Raw genomic sequence first — 24,364 nt, 5'->3', positions numbered from 1 at the left:
ACGTCACATAGAGCAAGTTCTGCAAGGTTTCTCTGAAGCCGGTTACTTAATTAACATTTCTCTTGAGCTGCCTGAAAAGGCAAGCTCCCCATCTTACACCTAAAGGACACCGAGCCAGAAAGATCTGTTAATCTTTTGTCAGACTTCATACAACCATTTCAATTGCAAATAAGTTAGAAACCTTATCATTACCTCTTCTGAGCAGGCAGAAAGCTTCAGGCTGGGATTGTAGAATTGCTCCTTTTCTCAAAGCTAAAAGTTTCTGCAAAATGGGCTTAAGTATTTTCCAACCCCTTCCTAGACCTATCTGTGATAAGCCCTAATTAGCACCCAGCTGGAGTGTAAGAGTCCCCTGAACACATTTCATTAGCAGCTGAATGAATTCAGCCTTACATGCATTGCATCATGATAAAGTTCTAAATCTTATTGCTCAATGAATTCCACCTACAACAGGCAAGGACTGAAAATGTCACTGCAATCTTTGATTAGTGTTTTCATTATCATGACTTTAGAAGACTAAAAGTAACATAATAATTAAGTATTATTGCTGCAAAACAAATATTTAGTATAGGTCATTTGCATAGCTTGTGTTTATAAGCTCTTATAACCTAACAAACCTGACAACTTGAGTAACTTGCAAAGAAAAAGCCTAGAATTTATATTTGCTGGAGTTCACATTTTTACTTATTCATTCATCTTTTTTTTTTTTAGGTGGTTTATGTCTTCAAAAGGAAATAAAAAGCAAATTTTCATGGTATTTCTCTAGAAAATAAAGGTATGTATGCTATTAATTCCTTTTACAGGTTAAACATCCATGTTTAAAAACAATATTGAAATAAAGGTTCCAGATGCTGTATGGTCCATGTAAAATCCTGAATTGTGTTAGGATCTCCATTATTATAGAGTCATAGAATTGTCAGGGTTAGAAGGGATCTGAAGGATAATCTAGTTCCAACCCCCCTGCCATGGGCAGGGACACTTTCCACTAAATCACGTTTCTCAGAGCCACGTTCAGCCTGGCCTCAAAATCTTCCAGGAATGGGGCTTCCACTTCTTTGGGCAGCTGTTCCAGTGTCTCACCGCCCTTAGGGCGAAGTACCTCTTCCTAATGTCTAAATCTACCCTCCTCTAGTCTGAATCCATTCCCCCTAGTCCTATCACTCCCTGACACTCTAAAGTCTCTCTCCAGCTTTCTGGAAGGCCACAATAAGGTCTCCTCAGAGCCTTCTCTTCTCCAGACTGAACAACTCCGATTCTCTCAGTCTGTCACCATAGAACAGGTGCTCCAGCCCTCTGATCATCCTCTTGTTTAGCAGCTGTAGCAAGAATTTAGATTTGAAAATGCTTCAAGGGTTTGAGACTGCATTTTAGAAACTGCAGGAACAAGTGACTATAGAAATATCCCTGACATTAGCTCTGCTCTTGCTTGTGATTTATATTGTGGTTCTTGAGTATGCTGTTTGTTGTTTTGTCACAGCAGAAAATGCAAAGGAGCAGGACTGCTTGCTGGTACCTGTTGTGTTTAGTCTGTGGGAAATGTTTACAGTGGATAATACCCATGGGTTTCCTTGCCAGTGCCTGTAACTGCAGTGCTCAGCTTATGTGGAGGTGTGGAACCAGATCACCAGAAAACACCAAACAGCTTTCTAAATTAAGGAGAGGAATGGTCTGGCTGGTATCACCACTTTCAGAAACAGGAAATCACAGTCATCTGTGCAAGCTCTGGCTGACAACACGAGGACAGATAACCTCCATGTAGAAGAGGTAAATCTCCATGTAGCAAAGGTGTTGCTCAGCTAGGTCTTGGTCTGTTTGGTGAATGGGAGGCAATCCTGTATGGGCTCGTGCTGTGCTACCTCAGAGTAGGAGTGAAAATCACAAGCCAAAGAAAAAGGAAGTGTGGTTTGAGCAGGTTATGTCTGACTTTAGGTTGTCCTGGCACCACGGGCCGTGGGAAGCAGGATTTCTGCTAGTATGTTGTTGCAGTGTTGTGTAACAGACATTGTTGAAAGTAGGAGCTTGAGGTGGAGACAGGCAAAGTCAGCTGGCTTCATTTCAAACCCATTTGGGTGGCGGGGGTGTTTATCTCAAATGGTATATGCACTGTACTCACAGGCTACTTCATGAAAAGGAGGCAGATAACCAACTGAGCGGTCTTGAGGGGAGTCTGGTCAGAGGCTGAAGGAAAAAATGGGTGCATTGCTGCTTTGGGAGGCATAAGTATAATCAAGAACTTCATAGAGAAAATGAAGCATGTTTTACATGTTGGCAGAGCAGAAGTTGGGGAAGGGGGGCTGTGATGTGAATCTTGGGTAAATGGCAGCTGTTATCAGTTGCTTTATTGTCCTCTTCAGTCCAAACAGCTGTTGTTCTGCCTTTCCCTGGACATGAATGTGAAAGGTAGGTTCTGCTGTCTTAGATTTTCCACACCAGCTGATAGCCAGCCCTTGGTTTAAAAAACAGCATCTCTAGCTGTCTAGCTTCTGCATTCAGGCACTGCCAAGTAAGAGAACACCTGGCTTACAGTGGATGCATAGGCGTAACCTGCTGCCCTGTACAAGCAAAGGGCTTAATCACAGAGTGAGCTCTCTTCTTTTCCCCTCATGCTGGCCCTTTCACAAAATCTCTGCCTCAGCTGCCACGTGGAGGGTAATTGTTCAGGGTGTTGCTGTGGCCCTGAGCCCTGCTTATTTTGTGAACCATCCAAACCTTGCATTGAGATGATTCAATTTCTTAACAGTTTCCTGTGGTGTTCTCCCTGTATTACTTAATTCCACAATCCTTGGAGGCACGCTGGTATCAAATCAACTCTGTCAGAGGGCTTTAGACTTCTTTTTGAATTAGTTTATGTCATAATCTTCCTGATGTGTAGAAAGATAGAGGATATAGTGCATGTGTTACGTATGGAGCTCTGAGGTACAGAACTTGAAACCAGGACTGCCAAACACTTTTGAAAGCCTGAACTAGGATGTAAAAAATCAGGATACATTTTATAGCACTTTATATGATTGCAGCATAGCTCTGTCTTGGTTGCTGTTGTGATTGGTGCTTCCAATGTACAGCCGCTTGTATCAGAGACTGAATAGTGACCAAATACAACCTTTTGGGTGAGTTGCCTGTCAGCACCTGGCAGAAGTTATCCCAGCAGGTGCTTGTTCTGGAAGATCCTCCTTTCTGTTGCAAGGCATTCGTGTACTGATCAAAGCTGGAACAAAGTAGAAGACTTTCTCCTTTATTATTCCATCTTCACTCATCACAAGCACTGTGACCTGTCCTGTGCAGTGAGTGAAACAAGGGACCTCTGTATATCCAAAGACCATACAAAGAGACTAACTCATCCAAAAATCATAGAATCATAGAATCAACCAGGTTGGAAGAGACCTCCAAGATCATCCAGTCCAACCTAGCACCCAGCCCTAGCCAGTCAACTAGACCATGGCACTAAGTGCCTTATCCAGTCTTTTCTTGAACACCTCCAGGGACGGTGCCTCCACCACCTCCTTGGGCAGCCCATTCCAATGCCAATCACTCCCTCTGTGAAGAGCTTCCTATTCTTTCCCTGGCACAACTTGAGACTGTGTCCTCTTGTTCTATTGCTGGTTGCCTGGGAGAAGAGGCCAACCCCCACCAGAGAATGAGCAGCTGCTATCATTGTTGGCTTCTGGACACTTCACAGCCTTAGTATACATTTAATGTGCCTTATTTTGCTTTTAAATCTAAAGAATGTTTGCTTAGGCTAATATGTATTTTTAATGTCAATGTTATTTTCTCAGGGAATCAGCTTAGATCTACCATCTTTCAGCATCATTTGAAAAAGTGTGGCACCAGCAGTTACTAATCACACAGGCTGCTGCAGTTAGGGAGGTACAATTTTGTTGGGGTTTCAGACGAGAGCCAAGGAGGGCTTAATTTAAGGAGTAATGGGGTCACTGGACAAGTATACTGCAGTTGCTGGATCTTTGTAGCCTGCCACTCTAGTCTGTCTTCTTGTTCTGTTTTACTTCTCTTTACTGTGATCTCTCCTGACACACTGTCTCCTGTTCCTCTCTGGTGGTTTGTTGGTTTGTTTATCCCCTGTTTCCCCACTCCAGTCTCTTCCCCACCTGGTTCATGCAGAAACTATACCTACTGCAGCTGGATGTGGCTGTCTTCAGAGAACTGCTTCTAGCTCTCAGGGCACAGTGCATGTGCACCTCTTGCAGGAGTGCAGATGTAGCATTTTGGGAACTAAGTTTATGCAAATGATAGGTAACTACTTAAAGGTTTAAACAGCAGAGTAATTCAGACAGTGGGTGTAGCCTGAGAAAAGCCTATGTCTAATCCAAACACCTCCAGCTACCTGAATTAAAGTTCCGCTTTAAAAACAACACAGCAGTTCAGCAGTTTTCCTACAACTCAGTGCTTTGATCTACTTTTATTATTACAGATTAAAAAAAAGAAAGTTTGGTTTATATTTCTTAACAAATTGATCCATTTTCACTGAAATACAAAGAGGGAACTGACTAGGGATGAATTTTTTTTTTTCTATACTGAGTGTCTGCCTAAGAGAGAAAGCTTAGCAAAATTAAAAGAAAGACAGGTGGAAAACCTTGAGCAAGCCTTTGAGGTAACTGGAGTTACCTCAAATACAGGATACCCAACAGTGGCAACCTCACTACTGGGATTTTTCTGCCAACACATAACCCTTGAACCATGAGAACAACTTTGCAAAACAAATGAGACTGAGAGAGATTATGCCACACACAATTAATGTCATTCAGAGCTGATTCACTGCAGATCAGAAAATGTCCTGAGCACAGTGCTTCTCAGTACCTAAACAGACTAACTCCTTTCTAATTACTGTCTTCCAAGTAACAGTGTGGGAGCAGACTCAGCTACAAAAGACCTTTAAAATCCTCAGTACCGTAAGTCAGGATGATCTGAAAAATGGGTAGGCAGACCTGCATGGTCTGCTTCTTTCACAGTATTTGGACAACTGGTATGTTGTGTTTCCTGAGTCTTTTAACAGTCAAAGGCAGTTTCTCATACAATGTGTAAATATCTGGACTTTTCTTCCCAAGGCAAATTGTGGTTTCTGCCACTGCTTTGATTGGGCATTACTCTTCCTGGCTCATCTTGTTCTTCTGGTGGCAAGGATAAGAGGTTTTGCTGCTTGGATGTGCCTTGCTCAAAATGCTTTTGGTCCTTCAAAAGCAGAAGAGAGTCCATCTCATGATCCATGGCATAAGCAGATCATTTGCCTGATGTTGCCACTAACGTGAAACCATAGAGTCATTAAGGTTGGAAAAGACCTTTAAGATCATTGAGTCCAACTGTAACTCAGCTACCATGACCACTAAACTGTGTCCTGAAGCCCTATCTACATGTTTCTTGAACTCTTCTGGGGATAGCAATTCCACCACTTCTCTGAGCAGCCTGTTCTAATGTCTGACTATTCTCTCAGTAAAGTTTTTCCTAACGCCCAGTCTACATGTCCCCACGTGTAACTTAAGCCATGATTTTGAGCTTTTTGTTCATGATTTTATTTTTCTCTTCCCACCAGTAGCCCAAAGAGCTGCCAGTGTGAAGGTGAGGGAAGTGTTTGTGCTGGGAAGGAGGATCTGGTTTGTGTTGTCTGCCTGAAGCTCTCAGCTGCTTCCTGTCAGTCCACTATCCATCACGTCTACTCTCTCCAGCTCAAGTCTTCCATTTACTCTTTCTTCTTCCCTAGCAGATACTTTCCCAGACACTTGTGGGTGCTGCTCTGGAGTTTCGCTTCTAAAACCAAAGCATTAACTTGTAACCAATGCCAATCCAATGCAAACTCACTTGCATGTGTGTGCTTGAATTTGACAGCATCAACGTCTTTTCTGTGATTCTCCTGTCTTCGTTAGCTGCCAACAGTTTGCTTTTGGACACAGGAGATGCGCTTCTTCCCTCCTTTGAAGTGGTTTGGGGTTTCACTGCACAGCTTTCTTAAATTGCAGAGGTGAAACTGGCATTTTTTTGCCATTAAATACCATCACCCAAACAAGTGCTTTGTCTTTCCTGCAACATCTCCTTTAATCAGAACAAACGCCATTAACTTGTTGTGGTTACATTAACAGGAAAGCTCTGCTGGAAACTAAAATACTGAGCTGTTCTTCACAGAACCAGACTATACAGTAATAGTAAAGTGTATTTCTTCTGTTGCTTACTTTTTTTCTCCCCATTTGATCATTTTTCACAACAGAACTAGGAAAGCTGTGTAAAATTATTACTTAAGCTTAAAAGAGGAAAAATACCTATGTTTGTTTAATTGACCTGGGTTAAAAAATCAACCCCCAAAAAAGCCTCAGTGAGACCACCCTCTTGGTGTTTGTGCGGTAGATGAAAATGAAGGAACACACCCACTTCCATCCTTTGTGTTTTCCCCTTTGAAAAACAAGAACCTAAATTAACTCCTAATGTTGCAAGCTGCTCTACACATCTCTTCAGTGTAGTCTGAGCTTTCACTCCTGTGCCTAGGGCAGCAGAAGCAGGGGGAGGGCAGTAAACTAATGTCAAAAATAGGTGTTTCTAACAAGAGGAAAGTAAACTTCTCGTCAGGCTTGAGAAACACCTTCCTAACAAGTGCTTTCAGAGGTGACAGACAAAGGTTAAATCAATTAAGCAATTAATCACATGTATCACTTTTTCTATATTAAGGCAGACACAGTAGAAGATGGTTGTTGGGGGGTTTGTTTTCTAATAGCTTTGTTTATTTTAGTCAATGGCAGGCACAGGCAGTCAAGCTCTGGACAGACTTCCATGGGATTTAGCTGTGCTTTCGCAATTGTAAAGCAATTTCCAGTGTGGAAATGTGGATTGTCTTGCACAAGGGACATACCAAAAGCTCATTAGTTAATGACTGTAAATAGTCTACACTGCTCCACATATGCTAAAGTGGGACAGGACTAATTAAGCAAGTAAACTTAATTATTTTTAAATGACAAAGCAATTTGATTATGGCTGTTACGCAACTAATTCCAAATCAATCTGAACAAGCCCCTGCCAGACTAAGGTGCAAACTAAGAAGTCTGTGTTGTGCTCTTCAAGCTACAGACTGTAACATCTCACTTGGTTTAACCAATCTAAGAATCAAATGCCCCAGAAGCTGCATTTCACAATATCACACATAGAATGTTAGGAGTTGGAAGGAACCTCGAAAGATTGAGTTCAACCTCCCTGCCAGAGCAGGATCACCTAGAGTAGGTCACACAGGACCACATCCAAGTGGGTTTTGAGTGTCTCCAGAGAAGGAGACTGCACAACCTCTCTGGGCAGTCTGTCCCAGTGTTCTGTCACCTCATGTGCTATCTGGCAGGTGCTTCCATTTCTGTATACGTGAATTTTGCCATGATCTAATTCACGCTGTGTTGATTTTGTCTTACACATGTTCGACATTCATGACTGGGACTTAAAAATAGTCCCTGGTAATGCCATGCTGCCACCACAGTTCTGCTTGAATACCTCTGTTTGAACACACCTAGATGTACACGTAGACTGGTGGGACGCTGATTCCTCTGTGCTCTCTGCCTATCAGTGCTTTGCGCTGCTTCTTGCTATGTGCCTACAGGCAGTGCACTCTAGAATATTAGTGCTTCATTTTCTTTTGACCAGCAGTCATATTTCTTTATCAGCTGGTCAAGTTATTTGGTAAATACCATTCCTTTTGTCCTTGCTTCATCCAGTGTTGATAGAGGGAGAGCCTCTAATAGGAACAGAGTTGCTGTAAACTGGTAACTTCCTTAATGAAGCAAGTGGTGATGAAAGGCTGTCTTTAAACATAGAGCACCAGCTTGAAAGGGACTTGGTCCAAGCTTTCTTGGCACAAGCATGGTCCAGCATCGTGTCCTGCTGATCTTAAAAACGTCTGCTACTTTCCTGGGAAGATTACTGCAATGTCTCTTTTTGTTGTGAAAACTTTTCCTCACATGTTCAGGTGGAATCTCCCCAGGAGTAACTTGTACCAAAGGTCTTTTCCAACTTAAATGATTCCACTATTCCTTGTCTTTTCCATGGGACTTCTTGTAAAAAGGGAGTCTCTATCTTCTTTGTAACCACCCTTTCAATACTGGAACAGGGTGATAAGGTCTGACCTAAGCCTTCTTTACTCAAAGCTGAATGAACCAAGTTGTCTCAGCCTTTCCTCACACGGTGGGCCTCCCAGTCCCAACTGTCATCTTTGTGGTTCTTCTTCTGGGCTCTCTTCACAACAGGAACCAAGACTGAGCACAGTCTTCCAGGTGTGGCCTGACTAGCCCTGAGTGAGAGATGACTTTATTTCTGCAGCTGATTCCCTTGTTGATGCAACCCAGCATCAACAACTTTCTTTGTAACAGCATCAGACTGTTGACTCACATTGACCTTGTTGTCCCCCAGGTCCCTTTCCACAGAGCTGCTCTTCAGGTGGGTAGAGCCCAGTCTGTGCTGCACTCCTGGATTATATTTTCCCAGATGCAAGACTTAACAGTTGTCATTGTAAGACAAAGACCTTCATAAGGTTCTGGTTAGCTCACTCTTCGACCTGTCCAGGTCTTCCTGCAGGGTAGCTTTCACAGAATGTCAGGGGCTAAAAGGGACCTCAAAAGATCATCTGCTCCAGGCCCTCTGCCAAAGCAGGGTCACCTAGAGCAGATCACACTGGAATGCATCCAGATGGTTCTTGAATATCTCCAGAGAGGAAAACTCCACAACCTTCCTGGGCAGCCTGTTCCAGTGCTGTCACTCTAACAGTGAAAAAATTCTTCCTCAGGTTAACTTGGAACCTCCTATGCCTCAATTTCCACCCACTGCCCCTTGTCCTGTCACTGGGCATCACTGAGAAGAGGCTGGCTCCATCCTCCTGGCACTCACCCCTTACCTATTTATAAACATGAATGAGGTCACCCCTTAGTCTCCTCCTCCTCTGCAAGCTAAAAAGCCCCAGCTCCCTCAGTCTCTCCTCATAAGGATGATGTTTAACTTCCTGAATCATCTTTGTGGCTCTGTGCTGGACTCTCTCAAGCAGCTCCCTGCCCTTCTTGAGCTGGAGACCCCAGAACTGGACACATCCCATTACAGTAACAGCTTTAACTGCCAGTTTATGAAACAAAACATTTTTTCAGACACTTTAATTCAATCTATTTAGAAGTGAATGACCCTTCTGCTACATGATATGTAACATGCATGGTAACTTCCACTGAGGTAAGAAATCAGTGCCCACGTATTTTGGTCAAAGAAAGCAATTCTTAACAATACTTACTGTATTAGTATTTATTTTTTTTTTGAGACAACAGAAAAAATCCATATTAAAAATAATTTGTTAACAGGCCAGGAGTGAGCTTCAGCAAAGAATCTGTTCATCTTTTTTCGCTTAGATCTCATTTTAGATATTTCTCCAAGACCTTGTTTCTGCATCTGGATTTGACAGTTGGTGGTAACAAAGTATTTTAGATACATCCTCACACTGGACCAGAATATTAGCAATTTGCCTTAAGTGCTTAGGAAAGAATAACAGAACTGTACTGTCCTAGACTGTCTTCTTATACTCAGGTCTTTTTCAGGCTTGGTTAAGTGCCATTTTACCTCATGTGTGCTTTAGAAATATTTTATCTATAAAGACCCAACCAAACAACAAAAATTCCAACAACAAACCAAACCAGGAATGCTATCAAGACCGAAGAGATCTAGAGCTAACTGCTGAACTGATTTGGCAGAACTGACTGAAATCAAACCAGACATTCATTAGTACACATTTCTTGTCAGCAGAACTGCTGATCAGAAAGCAAGAAAGTCCACTCTGAGATAGGGTCCTCCACTGTTAGAAGCTCATTGACATTTCTGTTTAGCCATTAGATTTCTGAAGAAAGGAGTTAGACTGAAGAATCTTTTTCCAGAAGTACTTTTTCTTGGAGGATTTCCAATTCAGACAAGCAGCTTCCAATGCAAGAAAGGTACACAACTACCAAGGACTACAGGGATCTGGGCACTCCCGCAGGTAAGTCTCTGTATGGCCCTTGTACACCTCCATCAGCGTTGTGCACACAGTCAGCTAATAGGCAGATGGGAGGAAGAAGGAAAAAAGAAATTAAAAAAAAGCCTCAGTACAACAATTAGTGAAAAACTGCCTCTGATATTAGCAGAAGAGGTCAACTACGATGAACATTTATCTTAGTCAACAACATGCAAGTGTGAATAGCTTGTATCTTCAGCCAAGAATGCTGCCTCCATTTAATACAGTAACTAAACTTTGTAGTGTGAAAACTTTTCTAACTCCTTTAGTCTTTTTATACAACACAAAAATCTTGAGTTCAGGCTAAATATCTTCTATTGCAGGAACAACGTCCAAGTACACCTAAACCTTGAAGTGTACTAACTTGTTTCACGCTACTTGTAAAGGCACACAGGTATCACAGGTCAATTCAGGTTAGAAAGGACTTTAACATGTCTGTGGTGCAAATGCTGCCTCGTATCAGAGCTAGTTATGAGGAAAGAGCTCAGCTACTTGGGAGTTTTAACGCTTCAGAACCTTTGGAAAATGGCTATCCCAGCGATTACATTTTTCTTTTACAAAGTAATGTGGAATTTGTTTCATTTTTCACATACATGTTTTCACCTAAATGCATCTCCCTGAGTGTGACCTCCTCCTTAGGTGGGCAGTAGTCAGTGGTCTTCATACTAACTCTATGTCTGAAAAAAAAATAGAAGCATTACCTTATTGAGAACAGGCTTTGTGGAGAGAACATCATAAATGGTTGGTAAGGAGATGTTCTGAAAGAAAATAATACATCAGTGTTAATGGACATTAACCTTTTAGTGTAAATACTGAGAACTGTAACTATTTTACTGTTTAATTAGACTGTAAGATAAAGCTTTAAGGGTACACACACATCTTGAGATCAGAAGAACAGATAGACACACATCTTGAGATCAGAAGAACATGGGTTGCAGAAGCTTGGGCAGACCAATCTCAGTACAGCATGAGGCACTTGAGTGCCAGTAGTTGCTGCCTGAAGGTGTTGTTGGAGTTTCACTTGTGATAAAACAGCCCAGGAACCACTCAAAGTCTCTCTCAGGCTATCTCCAGGTTTATCACCATGTATAGGCAGCCACAGCAAATGCTTGCAGGAAACCCACCCAGATAAAGAGAAAGCCTAAAACTAAAAAGCCAGCTGTTACTTTATCACCCAGAAGCACAGATGAACTATCACAAAACTGTTAGTCACTTTGGTCATCACAGCTGTGACTTCAGATGCCCTGAATGTGCTTGGCTTTGTCAGATCAACACTGTCACTTGGGAGTTTCAAAACACTGAGATAAGGCAGAGGATGTTTACCTCTTGCATTGTCTGGTTCAGGCATTTCATTGCAGGTGTTCTACGATTATCCAAGATGAGAGGAGGCTTCCAGCGATCATAGTTTGTCTCTATCACATACCAGGTGCCTCTCTTGATATCAAGGCTGGAAAATAAGGAGACGGTTGTTCTGCTTCTCTAAGTATAGAGTAAGTGTGTATGTGGTATATACTATATATTTCAGGCTTGCTGTGTTATTTTTCAGTGATGCTACAGCAGTGAGTTCTTGTGCAATGGAAATCACAAGAAACAGGGGACACAATTATTGGTGAAACCTGTCCTCTTCTGGAAGGCCGAATCAGGCATCAGGTCAAACATACTCACTCCCAGATATCCAGTGCTGCTGTCCTGGAACGAGTTATCACACATCCCTCTCCAGAATTTTTTCCACCTAGTATAAAGTAAGCTGGAGCCAGCAGTCTCGTTTTGGCCAGTCTGTCTTTTGCATCTTGGTAACTGCAAATAGCAAAATAGTATTGGACTACTGAATGCTATAAATGCTTCAGGTACTGAAGAATGAGCTTCAGAGACACAAAAAGAAGTTGGATGGTTACATCTTTCTTCCCCTTTCATGCACAGATGAGAAGACTGTACCACAATGAAAGCACACATTTAAGCAAAGCTCCTGCACTCACTTTATGCTGAAAGTATAGCTACTGAGAGGTGCTCTTTGCACTCTTTCTACATTTAAAATAGGAATAAAAAGGTGACAGGTGAGATTATACTTATTTACTGCATGAAAGCTTTATTTCTATTTGTTTCCTGTAATATACTGCTACCTCTTGGATGTGTCTTGATGCAAAATGCTGTTGTGCATTCAGATCAATTCATAAAAAAAAAAAAAACAAACTGAGAAAACAATTTGAAGAGTTTTAAGGTCTAGTTGATTGGTTAGGGCTGGGTGATAGGTTGGACTAGATGATCTTGGAGGTCTCTTCCAACCTGGTTGATTCTATGATTCTATGTGTGATGCCTCCACCCCACCAGAGTACCAGCAAAACCAGAACTATTTAATGTTAAGGCTTCTAGGAAGAGATCTGTATCACTAGATGTAAACATACATCTACAGTATTCATGCCAGTTGAAAGCCAAGCAGAGCAGCAGAATGTTTTAGGGAATGGAATACCTTGTAGCATTCTCTAATACTGTTCTGGTGAGAAAGCCCATCCACATACCATCTCTTCTACCAAGAAACCATTCGAAGATTCCTGCAAAATATCACTGGTTACAATAATTTGTTTTCAGAAGGTTCACTCATGTTGTTCTAACTTCCACAGCCTATAAAATTGGCTGTGCTTCACCTTACTTATCTGAAACCTTTTCACCATTTGTGTGCCTGTTTATGGAGGTAACTGGCATACCCAAGTTCTGGAAAACTTGTACAGAGAGAAAGAAGTGACATTACTCACCAATATAACCGCCATCGAGACTGAAACGCTCATTCATTGTCAGAGTGAACAAGTCCTGAAAAACAATAAATAAGTCAACATTCAGTCATCAGCAGCCCATTAAACCCTGTAACAAACCAGAGGCAGCCTTGCAATTTACATGTCAATTGAGCTTCTTGTTTGTTAGGCTCTTCCTCTTTGAGTAATGGGCTGCGAGATCAAGCCCACATGAAGAATCTAATTTATCATAATGAGCAAGTAGAATTGGTGATTTCTGACGTGTCATAGCAATCCAGCAAACCATGGTTTTATGTTAAGCAGGTCAAGCCTGCGGCCATTTTTCTCTTGGTCTTTCTTGCATCACTGAATTACAAGTTTTCCTTCCCCTGCTGTACGTAACCTTCTTCACAGACCTCTGAATGCAGAATGCCTCAGCATGAAGGCAGATTGTGAACTCTCAATGCTAAGTACACCCTGACATGTTATTGCTATTCATGTGGGCATGCAGCTGTACACAACTCAATCCACACTACTTGCAACATGCAATTCCAACACAAATCCCAGTCTTCTCCAACTAGCGTTTCCTTCAGAGGAAAAGTGGAATTCAGCTACACTGGGACATCTCCCTTATGAGGAAAGGCTGAGGGAGCTGGCTGTCTTTAGCTTGGAGGAGACTGCGAGGTGACCTCGTTAATGTTTATAAAAATGTGAAGAGCAAGTGTCAGGAGGCCAGAGCCAGGCTCTTCTCAGTGATGTCCAGTGACGGGACAAGGGGCAATGGGTGCAAGCTCAAGCATAGGAGGTTCCATGTGAACATAAGGAAAAACTTTTTCACTGTGAGGGTGACAAAACAGCAGAATGAACTGCCCAGAGAGGTTGTGGAGTTTCCTTCTCTGGAGACATTTAAAACCTGCCTGGATGCATTCCTGTGTGACCTACTCTAGGTGATCCTGCTCTGGCAGGGGGTCGAATTCAATGGTCTTTCAAGGTCCCTTCCAACTCCTAACATTCTGTGATTCTATATTGTGTACTCAAACAATTGAGAGCTCATGTATTTAAAAAAATCCCAAGGTAGAGGATGAAACCAAGAAAATTTACATCTTAAAGGAACGTGTGAAGCATTACCAACAAATTCACAAGGCCTCCTTCTCATACTTACTGGTTTTACTCCAGACACCATGCCTATGTATCCTGCAAAATTTGTAGACTTAAATACGGTTTTGTTGTTTCTCTGGAAGTCCAAATTTATCACCAGAGGCTTCAGTTCCCGAGTTATAGTCCAGGAGTTATTCTTAACATCCCACCTGCAGAAGACAGTACAGCATTGGAAACTCCCCTCCCTTAGCTTTTAAAGCTTCCCTTTCACATGCTTGTCCTCTGTCTTACTGATGTCAGCCAATACCACTACCAGTATTAAACAGCACCACCATTACAGATGGTTAATTTGAACACAAAGAACTTTGTTCTACTCCTGCTAGCAAAGGCATGCAGCTACAATAAACAGCCTATGACATCAAACCTACTGTATCCTGAAAGCATGTGTAGCTTGTTCTGCTATGGGAGCTGGCTTCTTCGAATTCTTAATTTCCAAAGGGAGAAAACAAACCACATATACTGGATTTGTTCTACAAGAAGGGAAGTCCCAAATCCAGTTCATAAGGTAAGCCATAACAAGGGGTTCTTGCCAAGTAGGCAGAGGGTGCTAAAGAACACTAAATTCTCTGAAATCTGGGAACAGCTTTGAAAGTTGCCTTAATTTCAAGGAAACATCTTCCCAGTGCTTCTGTCAAGTGGGTGAAGTTCTTTGTAAGCCAAACCAAGGAAGAGGTGGAGTCACAGTTGCTAACATTTGAGTTTTCGATAGACAAGAATTTAAATGAAGATGGACATTCAAATTCCATCTGGGCATTGAGAGTCATCTGCATGAGTGACATTACTAAGCATACTCAGATAATAAATGCAATCACTGAACTGATGAAAGATAGAAAGGAAAATTAAAGGAGAGTCTAGTGCTGGACAATGAACCACAGATTTTGTATGCAAAGGAATGTTACTGTATCCAAAGAAATTATACTAGATCATTGGAACAGAAATCACTGGCTTTGAGCAGAAATGATGAACAGTGGGAAGTGCCAATAGAGTACAGTAACTATTTGGAAAACAAGCAACCACAAAACCATGCCACAATCAAATGAACATTTCACTGTGTGTGCTAAAATGGATACTGTCCCATTATGTAAAGGAGGAGATATTTACCACATTGCAGACATAAGGACGCTTCTTTGGTTAAAGACAGTTTTAATTTAAGTACTTACCCAAGAAACAGTCCAAAATCCAAGTTTCTGGCATGGTATAGCTTCCCTACATAACAATAAACAAACAAACAAATTAATTTCAAATTCTCAAGAAAGAGACAAAAAATTCATCTTGGAAAACCAAGAAATGAGTAAAGAGAAAGAATACCTGGGAAAGTAAGCAGGATGAAAGAAAAACCCCAAAAACCACAAACACATTGTCAAGTTGCCCTTTATATAAGCACGGAAAAACAGTGGGGTTTTATTTTGGATCAGAGAGCTGTTCTGCCATAACTGGAATCAAATAATCTTGTAAGCTGCTCTCCATCTCAGCCTCAGAGACCTTCTACATTATCTTAATGAAGTGGTAATACCACTGAAAGTGAGATGTTTGTAAGTCCTCTGAGAGACTCTCAGAAATTTCCTAAGCTGGAATGGGTGCAGACAAAAGCTGCAGAAGTGAGTGTGAGGAAAAAAAAACGAGTATTTTCTCTTAAAGCAGGATATGCATTTTCTCTAGCACCATGCAGATGTGAGAGCTAGAAACTAGGGGCAACAGTCATTGCACTGGCACTGAGACAGCATCAGGTGCCTAGCCAGTGGTTTTTTACCCCCGGAAAAAAACAATTGCCACTTTAAAAAAACCCACCTAAAAACCATCAGAAAATCCCAACAAACCCAAACCATCTTTGAAGGTATTTTTTTTTATTTTCAGTGTAAGCTAGCTGTTATGTCTAATTCCCTTCTCAAAGAATACCTTTTTATTATCACTGCTTTTAGTCTTTTCTACTACACTTTCTCGCCTGCAGTCGAGGACTGTTCATTAAATTGAGAGGCAGACTCTCTCTTATGTAAAACAAAAAGTGCTAACACTATTCTGGATTGCATTACCTGTTTTATCTTCTGCCACTATGGATGTACATACAGTAAAAATTTCATAGAAGATGTTAAAAATAACAATTTCCCCTAGAACAAAGAGAAATGGAGTTCAATAGTATGAAACATGAACAGAAGACAATGGTTAGGAAAAAGCATACTGCAGGTTTCAGCATTCTAAAGTATTTCTCAATGATTTCTATTTAAACCTCATTTGGTTTAGAAATGACTGGTTCAGCAAAATCTTCCGAAAAGGCAAAGAAAATTCCTTGGCCTTCTGCCTTGCCATACAGAAAGCTGACAGTCATTGCTGCCTCCTCCTCTGGAAACTTCTAAAGAAGCCATAAAATTCACTTTAAAGAAGAATGCTGTTTCATGTACCAGTGCTCCTATTTAAGAGCTGCTGACCAGTATCAAGTGTCCTGCTCCTTTATGAGGAAAACAGCAGAAGAAGGTCCACAGAACTTCTCTGTCTCAATTCCAGAAGAATCCAGTGTCTACTTCTCACCTGAAATTTAATTACTTTGCCTTCAGGAAGGCAGGAGGATGTGGTAAGGATCACAAGGGAAAGAAAACAGCATAAAACCAAGCCGTGACTTCTTGGTATGTCAGCAGCAGCCACACAGCTGGATGGGAAACCCCAAGGATTCTCCCAAAGTTTGGTGCACAGGAGCCACGACTTGCTCTAGTTCCCAAAACTCAGGAGTGTGAAGCTACAGCTCTACAGAGAAATTCCAGCAAGATGAAAGGCTGAGGAAATTTATTGTCATTCTCCTCTAAAATACTGTTTTCATTTAGGTGCAATTTATAGCTTTATCTACTTAATCTATTTAAGTCACAGATGTCTATAACTATACCTGCAGATCAATTTTAATTACACATCAATTTTAAATGAGTCTGGATTCCTAGCTTTCCACTACATTAATAAAGTGTTGGAAACTATTACCCAATGGAATCCCAGATGAATTTGCAATCCCTTGGAGTTCTTCATTGAAAGGATAAGGAAGCGTGGCAGTCAGATGAGCCTGAAAGCAAAAGTTCATAGAGTCATTGAATGGTTTAGGTTGGAAGTGACCTCAAAGATCATCTAGTTCCAACCTCCCGCCACAGGCAGGGACATCTCCCACTAGAACAGGTCGCTCAAGGCATCATCCAACCTGGCCTTGAACACCTCCAGAGAGGGAGTGTCTACAACCTCACTGGGCAACCTGTTCCAGTGTTTCACCACCCTCACTTTAAAGAACTAACACTGTAAGTTGCTGGTGTAAATGAATGCTATTTTGTAACTTAAAGCATACCCCTTACCAACAGTTATGTCCTTCTCACAACTACTGAGCATGTAATTCCTCTGCAGCCGGTAGAACGTCAGGATATTTGTAAAGTACTTGGAAGACAAGTGTATATACTCAGGGCAAGTAAAAAGTATTACTTATCAAAATATTGACATGTGAGCAATGGAGATTAGCACAGTATCTTAATTACCATTAACAGCAATAGACAGAACAGTGAAGTAGGACTCTTACATGTGAGGGGCTCAACTGGAATTAAGCTTGACGTCAGTGCTTGAGGGAATCCCCAACTTTCACACACTGATATGACTACCTGTATATGCTACCTTTATGTCACCCCCCAACACACACGCATAGGGATACAAATGAAGCATGGCCAGCATAACCTAAGGCTGCTGTAAATGAAGATAGGGGACAGATCTGATCTGATGCCATCTCTTGTGCCACACTTCTTTTCCCCTGTCCCAATACTATGACAAAAATATTTTAATCAGAACCACATTACTTTTTAAGATGAGGCCCAGTCAAAGTTGCTCCTATAATCAGACACTTACTGTAGTTTTCAAAACCTGTTTATATTTTGCTGTTTAAAAAGCAAAAAGAATTTCAGCAAAGTAGTTTCTCACAGTGAGAAAATCAGTAGCATATAGGTCCAGTATGACTAATCCAAGCATGTAAAGATCTTAGATAAAATTAGAGGAAGAGGCACATGCGTTTAGGTTTAATGGTTTCAGAGTAATTCAGAGTAGGCAAGTAGGCAAGAAGTTCACCAGGAGGGTAACATTTCAGAATAACTTTTCAAAGCTGCATTTTGATTCTGGGACTAGGAAGAATTATCACTTATGAAGTTCTTAATTGGCAAATTAAATAGCATTCTGAATCTGGTAGTCAGAATATACAGTAATAGAATAATGAAGCTGAGAATACTTACTATTTTGTGATCCACTATGTCAATAACTTTGCCACTAGGGAAGAAGGTATTTGCTATGTCTTTAATATTCTGGACCACAATCTTCAGCTAAAAAGAACAAGAGCTTTTGCTGAGTTAAAAAATCTTGAGAACCAAACACTAACAGAACTCCTTCACATACTTTTTAAAACCCATTTTGGTAAGAAAATATGTACTTCAGAACAGTGCTAAATATGGTCTTCTTGGTGAGAAAAGCACCTCCAAATTCCCATTGAAGAGCCACTCTCCAAGCTTTGTTCAAATAACTTCCCAGATTAAGGCCTATGTGTCCTTCTACCACAGAAAACAAGTCACAGGAAAAAAAAATCATCCTTGTCTCCTGCTCCTTTGGTCACATTTTAATACTCTGCACACTTCTATTTCTAAAAATCTCAACTAAAATCTCTACTTAAGCCAGAAAGACTCAATAATTTATTTTAAAAGTACACACTTTCCATTTGCAACATGAATGGCCACAAATAGAGCTCCGTTTTATGTGATCTAACTCCAAAGTACACAAAAGAAAACCTCTCAGAATTCAAGGTGCAACCTGAAGCTTCCAACACCCACTGGCTTAAGTGAGACTTCTAAAATAAGTCTTATGGTGTAAATTGAATTGTCTGGCTTTCAGAGTTGGCAGGTCAAAGTCAGCAGGGAGACAGCAAGAATCCTTGGCCTTTTTTGAGGAATTAGCATTACTGAATTGAATTTTCAGCAACCTTCAGAACAGCTGTTCTAGGTGGTTTGGAATAGGTTTCAGAATTTTAAAAATTATTTCTGCCACCTAAATGCCAGTGCCAGCATCCCTGGAAAGGGCAGGAAGTTCTTCATTTCCCCCTTCTGTTTCACCATCTTATGCGGTGTTTTGAGAGAAGCATGGACGTGCAAGGGAGAAGGGATGCTCTCTCAAGCCTTGCTCCAGTTTACTGAGGCTGACCATTTGGTGTACACCTCCCTCTTCATTCTGTATTATTTTATGACTACAGAGCTTTGATAAATAAAAGCCTGCTTTATCACAGAATACATCTAGTTGGAAGAGACCTTCAAGGTCATCCAGTCCAACTTTCAGCCCTGTATTGAAGGGTCAACATTAAACCATGTCCCTAAGCGCCAGGTCCACACGCTGCTTCAACACCCACGAGCCACACCATTTTTCATTTCTCTGCATCACAAACATCACTGTCCCTGTACTTGATGCTGCTAGCTCAAGTGTTGAACAGAAAGAATAAGTTATATTCAAGCAATTGTTTTAGTCTAGAATCACATCAAAATAGGCAGCTAGAAATACTATCTTTTTCAGAGACATTTGGTACAGGTATTCCTTCCCAACCCTGTTTTCAAAACAAAAGGCTACACGCTAGTTTTATATTTGCTATAGCAAGCTCTATGTTTCATACCTCTGTCTTTTTGTCATGCATCAAGTTATCCCATCTTTTGCTGGGAGGTAAATCAAGATTTATGACATACGTCGGTATATTCCCTTTGAACCTGAAAGATAAATACCAATGTTCAAATGTAAAGACGACCCTGAAAACACATTTGACAAAATAGATGCTTCCTGCCTCTAAGTAGCACTTTCTAGATTTGCAACATGAACAAGTTACAAAAAAACCCCATCTGTTCAGACTTGCAAATCACTGCTTTTCTGTACTTTGTTAGACAAGTTGAATCAGACTACTTACGTTGGTCCTGAAGGAGGGTATGTTTTACTCCTGCATTCTTCTCCATACTGTAAAGACAGTGAAACATTACTGTTTAGCTCCTTTATTAAAACACTTCATTATTCTAGGAGACTTACATTTGAATTAATCCTTTAAGGATTATTCAGCTACTTCAATTCATGATGATAAAGTCTTGGGACTTTGGAAAGAGTGTAGAGAATACACAAAGTAAGGGACAAACAGCAGCTTCCCCATACTGTCTGACAGACCTTCAGACATCTTGCTTAATACCGTCCAAAGCAAGCACAAATTTATGGTATATACACAAACTCATATTTACTCAGGGGGATTCAAGGAGAAGAACTTCAAGAGCAAATGCTTTAGACAAGTTCAGAAACCTTAAATCTCAGTATGGACCAGTCTGTGACACTCAGTTCATCATGTGATAGTGTCATTCATCATTATGTGTAGTGTTAAGCTGAGGAAGAGAAAGCACACTGAACTCTGGGCAAATTACTCAGCTGGAGGAAAGCTGATCTCCACAGCACAGGTTTTTATGTGGTGTAGAAAAGTGCTGCTGAACTGGTGCTTGATGTGATGGGAGGTGCATTTCAGGAACGTAACTGAAAACTGGTTGCTTTCATTCTTGTAAGCATGGCTAGTTAAAAATGAAAGTTTGAGTACTCTATTTAGGCATCCTGAAAGTGAATGGGTGTTTTCCCATCAATTACATGAAGCATGCATATATATACATAAACACATACACACCACAATTATAACTGCATGCTTTACCCAGGGAAATACAAACAAATTAGCCGCACTTGTGCTTTAAGCCAGTGGATAGTAGGCCAGACTTGGTCCCTGAGTTGTATGAGCACATCACTAAGCACAGTTCCTGAGAAGACAGTGTGTCCCACCAGGGAAAAGGAAAGGTACAGACCCTATCCTGGGAGTCCATACAGAGGCCCTCAAAGCCAAAGTGTTTGGGAGTAAAAACAGAAATACAATTATGTAGGGATCCCTCCATCACTTCCCCCTCTTTCTACCCTCAATTTCCAATAGCTATGTAGCTGCACTAATTAGATTTCACTAGTTTGTTCTTGTCATGCATCCTGGCTCTTGCAAAAACTCATGTGACCTCCAGAAGCTATGTACCTGGGACATGCTCCATGTCCATGCTCTCTTCGGACTAATCACATTATCTGTTTTGAACGCACTAATCTGGGAAACACAATGCCTTACACAACGTTGTGGACTTTAAACACTGACGTAGTTTCTTATGACTGGAAACAGGAATTTTGAAGTGAGATTGGCTTCTATGTGTCACCATGTGTTTTCTTTTTACTTGTTTCAAATACCTGGGAGAAAGCATGAGAATAATTTTGGTTTTCCTACACAAGGTGAAGGTATAGGACCATCAGTTACGCATCTCCTAGGTTTCTCTGTGCTGCAGTTATAGTCTTTCCTAAGCTGGAACAAAATATCCAACACAACAGGCCATTTAATTCTCAAAATGAGGAAGTTTCGTAACAAGGAGGGTAGGGGATGATAGCAGATGACTTATTAGGCAACCAAAGTCAGCACCTTCTTGCAAAGCCAAGCAAATACTTAGTGCATTTGCTTTGTGAAATTTCCATCCTGAAATACTAAAATCAATCAGAAAAAGTGACATAACATATACATCCTACTGCAATGGTTGCACAGATTTGGACCTTCCAGAAATACCTGCTGTCAAAAGATAGATCAAGCCTGCAACAAAAAATTATCTGAAATGGATTAAAGTTTACTTGATCTGTCAGTACAGTCCATGCAAACACGGAGGAAACAGTGGTGGCCTTGTAAAACTAATTTCAGAGGACCTTAAGTGATGTTCGGTGCTAAATGTTATATCACTCCTGGTGCTTTCTCTCTTGAGGTTGTAATCTTGTATTTGAAGCTATTTTTATCTTCTCAGCCCTTTGCAACCTAAGCCACAAAAGAGGTGGAGAAAGTGACAGTTAAAGGAAGAGTTAAGGGAGAGACAATGTTCCCTACTTATCTATCAGTAATTTCGGACTTCTCACCTTTGTAAAAAGCAAGCTAAAGAAACCAGTAATTCCCAGACCAGCCCATACATCTTCCAAACTGCTAGTGTTGACTGAGATATCAGAAGAAAGGAAGCAGCATTAGCGGTTTCTTTCAGTAAACTGTTATATGATGACACGTCAGCAGTAGTTTAAAAAGATGTCATGTCAACCAGAAATCTGAAAGTATTTTGGGTTGGTTTCTTTTTTGGTTTTGTGTTTGATGATTTCAGTTTGTTTGACACAAAGTTCTATGAAAAAAAACTTAGCCTTTTGCAATCAGCTAAAGACTAACCGCTAACTTTTCTGGCAAGGTGAAATGAAAAAAGTGAAAAATGTCTTTTGACAGCTGAAATATTTTCTTACAGCAACAGGAGAACCACCAGGCACTTTCTGTCATCAGACTGAAATAAGCAGCTATGAAGTAGTGCAGTGGTCAGCAAGATCTTCTGCAGTGCAGGGGCTTGACACAGAAAGAGGAGCAACAAATGCTGTTTGAGAGAAGCAGATGCTGCCTTCCAGCACAAGAGGATCACCTTCAGTTTCCAACATGACAAAGCGGAGGTGGTCTCCTTGAAGGAGCTAGCAGAGGCTGGATCCAAAGAGTAGGTCATTGCTATCAATTTGCTTTTCAAACATGCACAGAATTCTCTAGGAGGAATACAGCTATTCTTGAATGGTGACTAAAAGCTCCTTTTGTTTTTCCTTTTTTACTTTTTGTTTAAAACTAGCAGCTAGGTTGCCTATTTTGATCATCTGATGGACTTCCGAATTTGCATTTATGCAATGAGTGCCATGGTCTTAGTTGACTGGATCAGGCTGGGTGATAAGTTGGACTATATGACCTTGGAGATCTCTTCCAACCTGGTTGTTTCTATGATTCTGTGGATGTGCAGCAGCGTAGTATCAAAACACTAAAAGAACGACAGCAGAGTGCACGACAGAGGGAACATGGTATGGTGAAAGAGGGATATAGTCAGAAAAAATGAAAGTAGCTCAAAACATTTATATAATGTATGAAAAGAAGCAAGAGTGGATCAGGAGCCAAACAGCCAACAAACTGTGTTTCTCGTCTTTACAATTAAAGTCACCTCTTGGAGCAATGAAATATGATCCCATATTTGTAAAGGAATATTCTGAAATCCAGAGATATTTTAAAAACCTGCCCTCTCCACAGGAGGAGACTCAGAAACGGAAGAGATCAGAGTGCTTTGCTGCTTCAGCATTAAAAACGCAGCAGATGGAAGCCAGCCTGCTCAGACTAACTACCCCCTGCCTGCCCCGACTTTGCATTTGCACCAGAAATTAAAAGCTTCACCTATTCAGTTAAGAAACCTCAACCAAACGCAGAAAACAACACCCCCAGCCCACCTGCTCTACTCTTCAAACCTCAACCAAGCGCAGAAAACAACACCCCCAGCCCACCTGCTCTACTCTTCTCCCCTCGGGTGAAGCAATAGCAACTGCATTCTGATGCTTCAAGAACCTATCTACTCTTCGCAAGCCCTCCTTAATTTCCCCTTAGAAATCATTACTTTGGAGTAACATGACAATATTTACATTATAGACTTATAGGAATCTGAACGCAGGAACGAGCAAGGACCTGCAAAACACATCCGACAAACACCAAGAATTTCAACCGCAGCCGCGCCGGTTGCCAGAGAGGCTATTTCAAATGCACTAAGCTAGCGAGGGCAGCGAGACCCTTCCTTCCGTTCACAAGGCAGAGGGCGAAGGCACGCTCGGCCTCCTGCGCGGAGAAGAGCGGCAGAGGCCAGCTCCCCTCACGCCCAGCCGGCCCGCCGCAGCCCGCCAGCTCCTCGGGCGGGGCCGGCCGCGTCCCAGCCCGCCACCTGCCCCGGAGAGCGCCGACAGCTCTCCGACGCGCGCCGTCCCCTTCCCCTCACGCCCTCAGGCTCACCGGGTCCGGCGCCCAGACCAGCTGCGCCAGGACGAGCAGCGCGGCGGGCGACAAGAGCGCCCAGCCCCAGTCCGCCATCGTCCTTCCCAGCTCGGCTCAGCGCTTCCCGGTGTGGCGGCCCACATGACGCCGCCCCGCCCCACCGGGTACCGTCAGGGAGGCGGGGGCGGTACGGCCGGAGCCGCGGCAGCTGCCGCGCCGGGGCCGTACCAGGGCCGCCCGGGTTCTATCGTGGCCGCCCAGGCTCTCCTTTTCATTTTTGATAAAGCAAAGGAACCAAATTTCAGTCATACTTCCAAAAGAGGGGAGCTCCACACAAGAAATTCCGCAGTAAAATCGCCTTTCTTAGGCAATACTAAGAGCAAACCTGTAGCACCAGTTTTTCTCTTCATAAATATTGTGATTAATTACTTTGTGCCCTTGGGAGATCTCAGGAAGATGTTATAGTAATGAGAGACGCAAGGCAGGCGCCTTCAGAGTGGAGAAAAGGGGCGACTGGAGAAACACGGAACGAGAAATACAGGGCAGGAGCTGCACCTGTCCCAGCACGCCGCCTCCTCGTTATTCCCTGCTACGCACATGTGCTCT

At 41.9% G+C, this 24,364-nt stretch overlaps 1 protein-coding gene and 1 long non-coding RNA gene across 2 annotated transcripts; one reads left to right on the top strand and one right to left on the bottom strand.

Annotated features, from left to right (window-relative positions):
• Positions 1 to 708: 708 nt before the first annotated feature.
• Positions 709 to 2,400, top strand: LOC135178271 (uncharacterized). Its single transcript, XR_010303446.1, has 3 exons — positions 709 to 775; positions 1,576 to 1,764; positions 2,355 to 2,400. It is a non-coding gene; the product is annotated as an uncharacterized LOC135178271 (long non-coding RNA).
• Positions 2,401 to 9,240: 6,840 nt separating this feature from the next.
• On the bottom strand, positions 9,241 to 23,917 carry ASAH1 (N-acylsphingosine amidohydrolase 1). Its single transcript, XM_064149031.1, has 14 exons — positions 23,777 to 23,917; positions 19,814 to 19,860; positions 19,529 to 19,619; positions 18,114 to 18,200; positions 16,840 to 16,918; positions 15,909 to 15,983; positions 15,039 to 15,084; positions 13,883 to 14,027; positions 12,745 to 12,799; positions 12,462 to 12,543; positions 11,660 to 11,791; positions 11,318 to 11,441; positions 10,696 to 10,752; positions 9,241 to 10,033 (listed from the first exon to the last, which is right to left on the bottom strand). Exons 1-14 carry the CDS (start codon positions 23,852 to 23,854, stop codon positions 9,944 to 9,946), a joined length of 1,188 nt encoding a protein of 395 aa, XP_064005101.1. The 5' UTR covers positions 23,855 to 23,917; the 3' UTR covers positions 9,241 to 9,943.
• Between the last annotated feature and the right edge of the window lie 447 nt (positions 23,918 to 24,364).

The sequence above is a fragment of the Pogoniulus pusillus genome, chromosome 9 (genome assembly GCF_015220805.1).
Source record: "Pogoniulus pusillus isolate bPogPus1 chromosome 9, bPogPus1.pri, whole genome shotgun sequence".
Classification (NCBI taxonomy): domain Eukaryota; kingdom Metazoa; phylum Chordata; class Aves; order Piciformes; family Lybiidae; genus Pogoniulus; species Pogoniulus pusillus.
This window is presented reverse-complemented; position numbering and strand designations above follow the sequence as displayed.

Bases quoted from the DNA above. Each gene is read 5' to 3' on its own strand.
- ASAH1 (XM_064149031.1), bottom strand. From the start codon at position 23,854: ATGGCGGACTGGGGCTGGGCGCTCTTGTCGCCCGCCGCGCTGCTCGTC. The intron at 12,800-13,882 runs GTAAGTATGAGA...ATTGTTTTTCAG, and splicing joins TGGTGTCTGGAGTAAAACCA to GACTTGTTCACTCTGACAAT. The intron at 10,753-11,317 runs GTAAACATCCTC...ATTTTCTTTCAG, and splicing joins TGAACCAGACAATGCAAGAG to AACATCTCCTTACCAACCAT.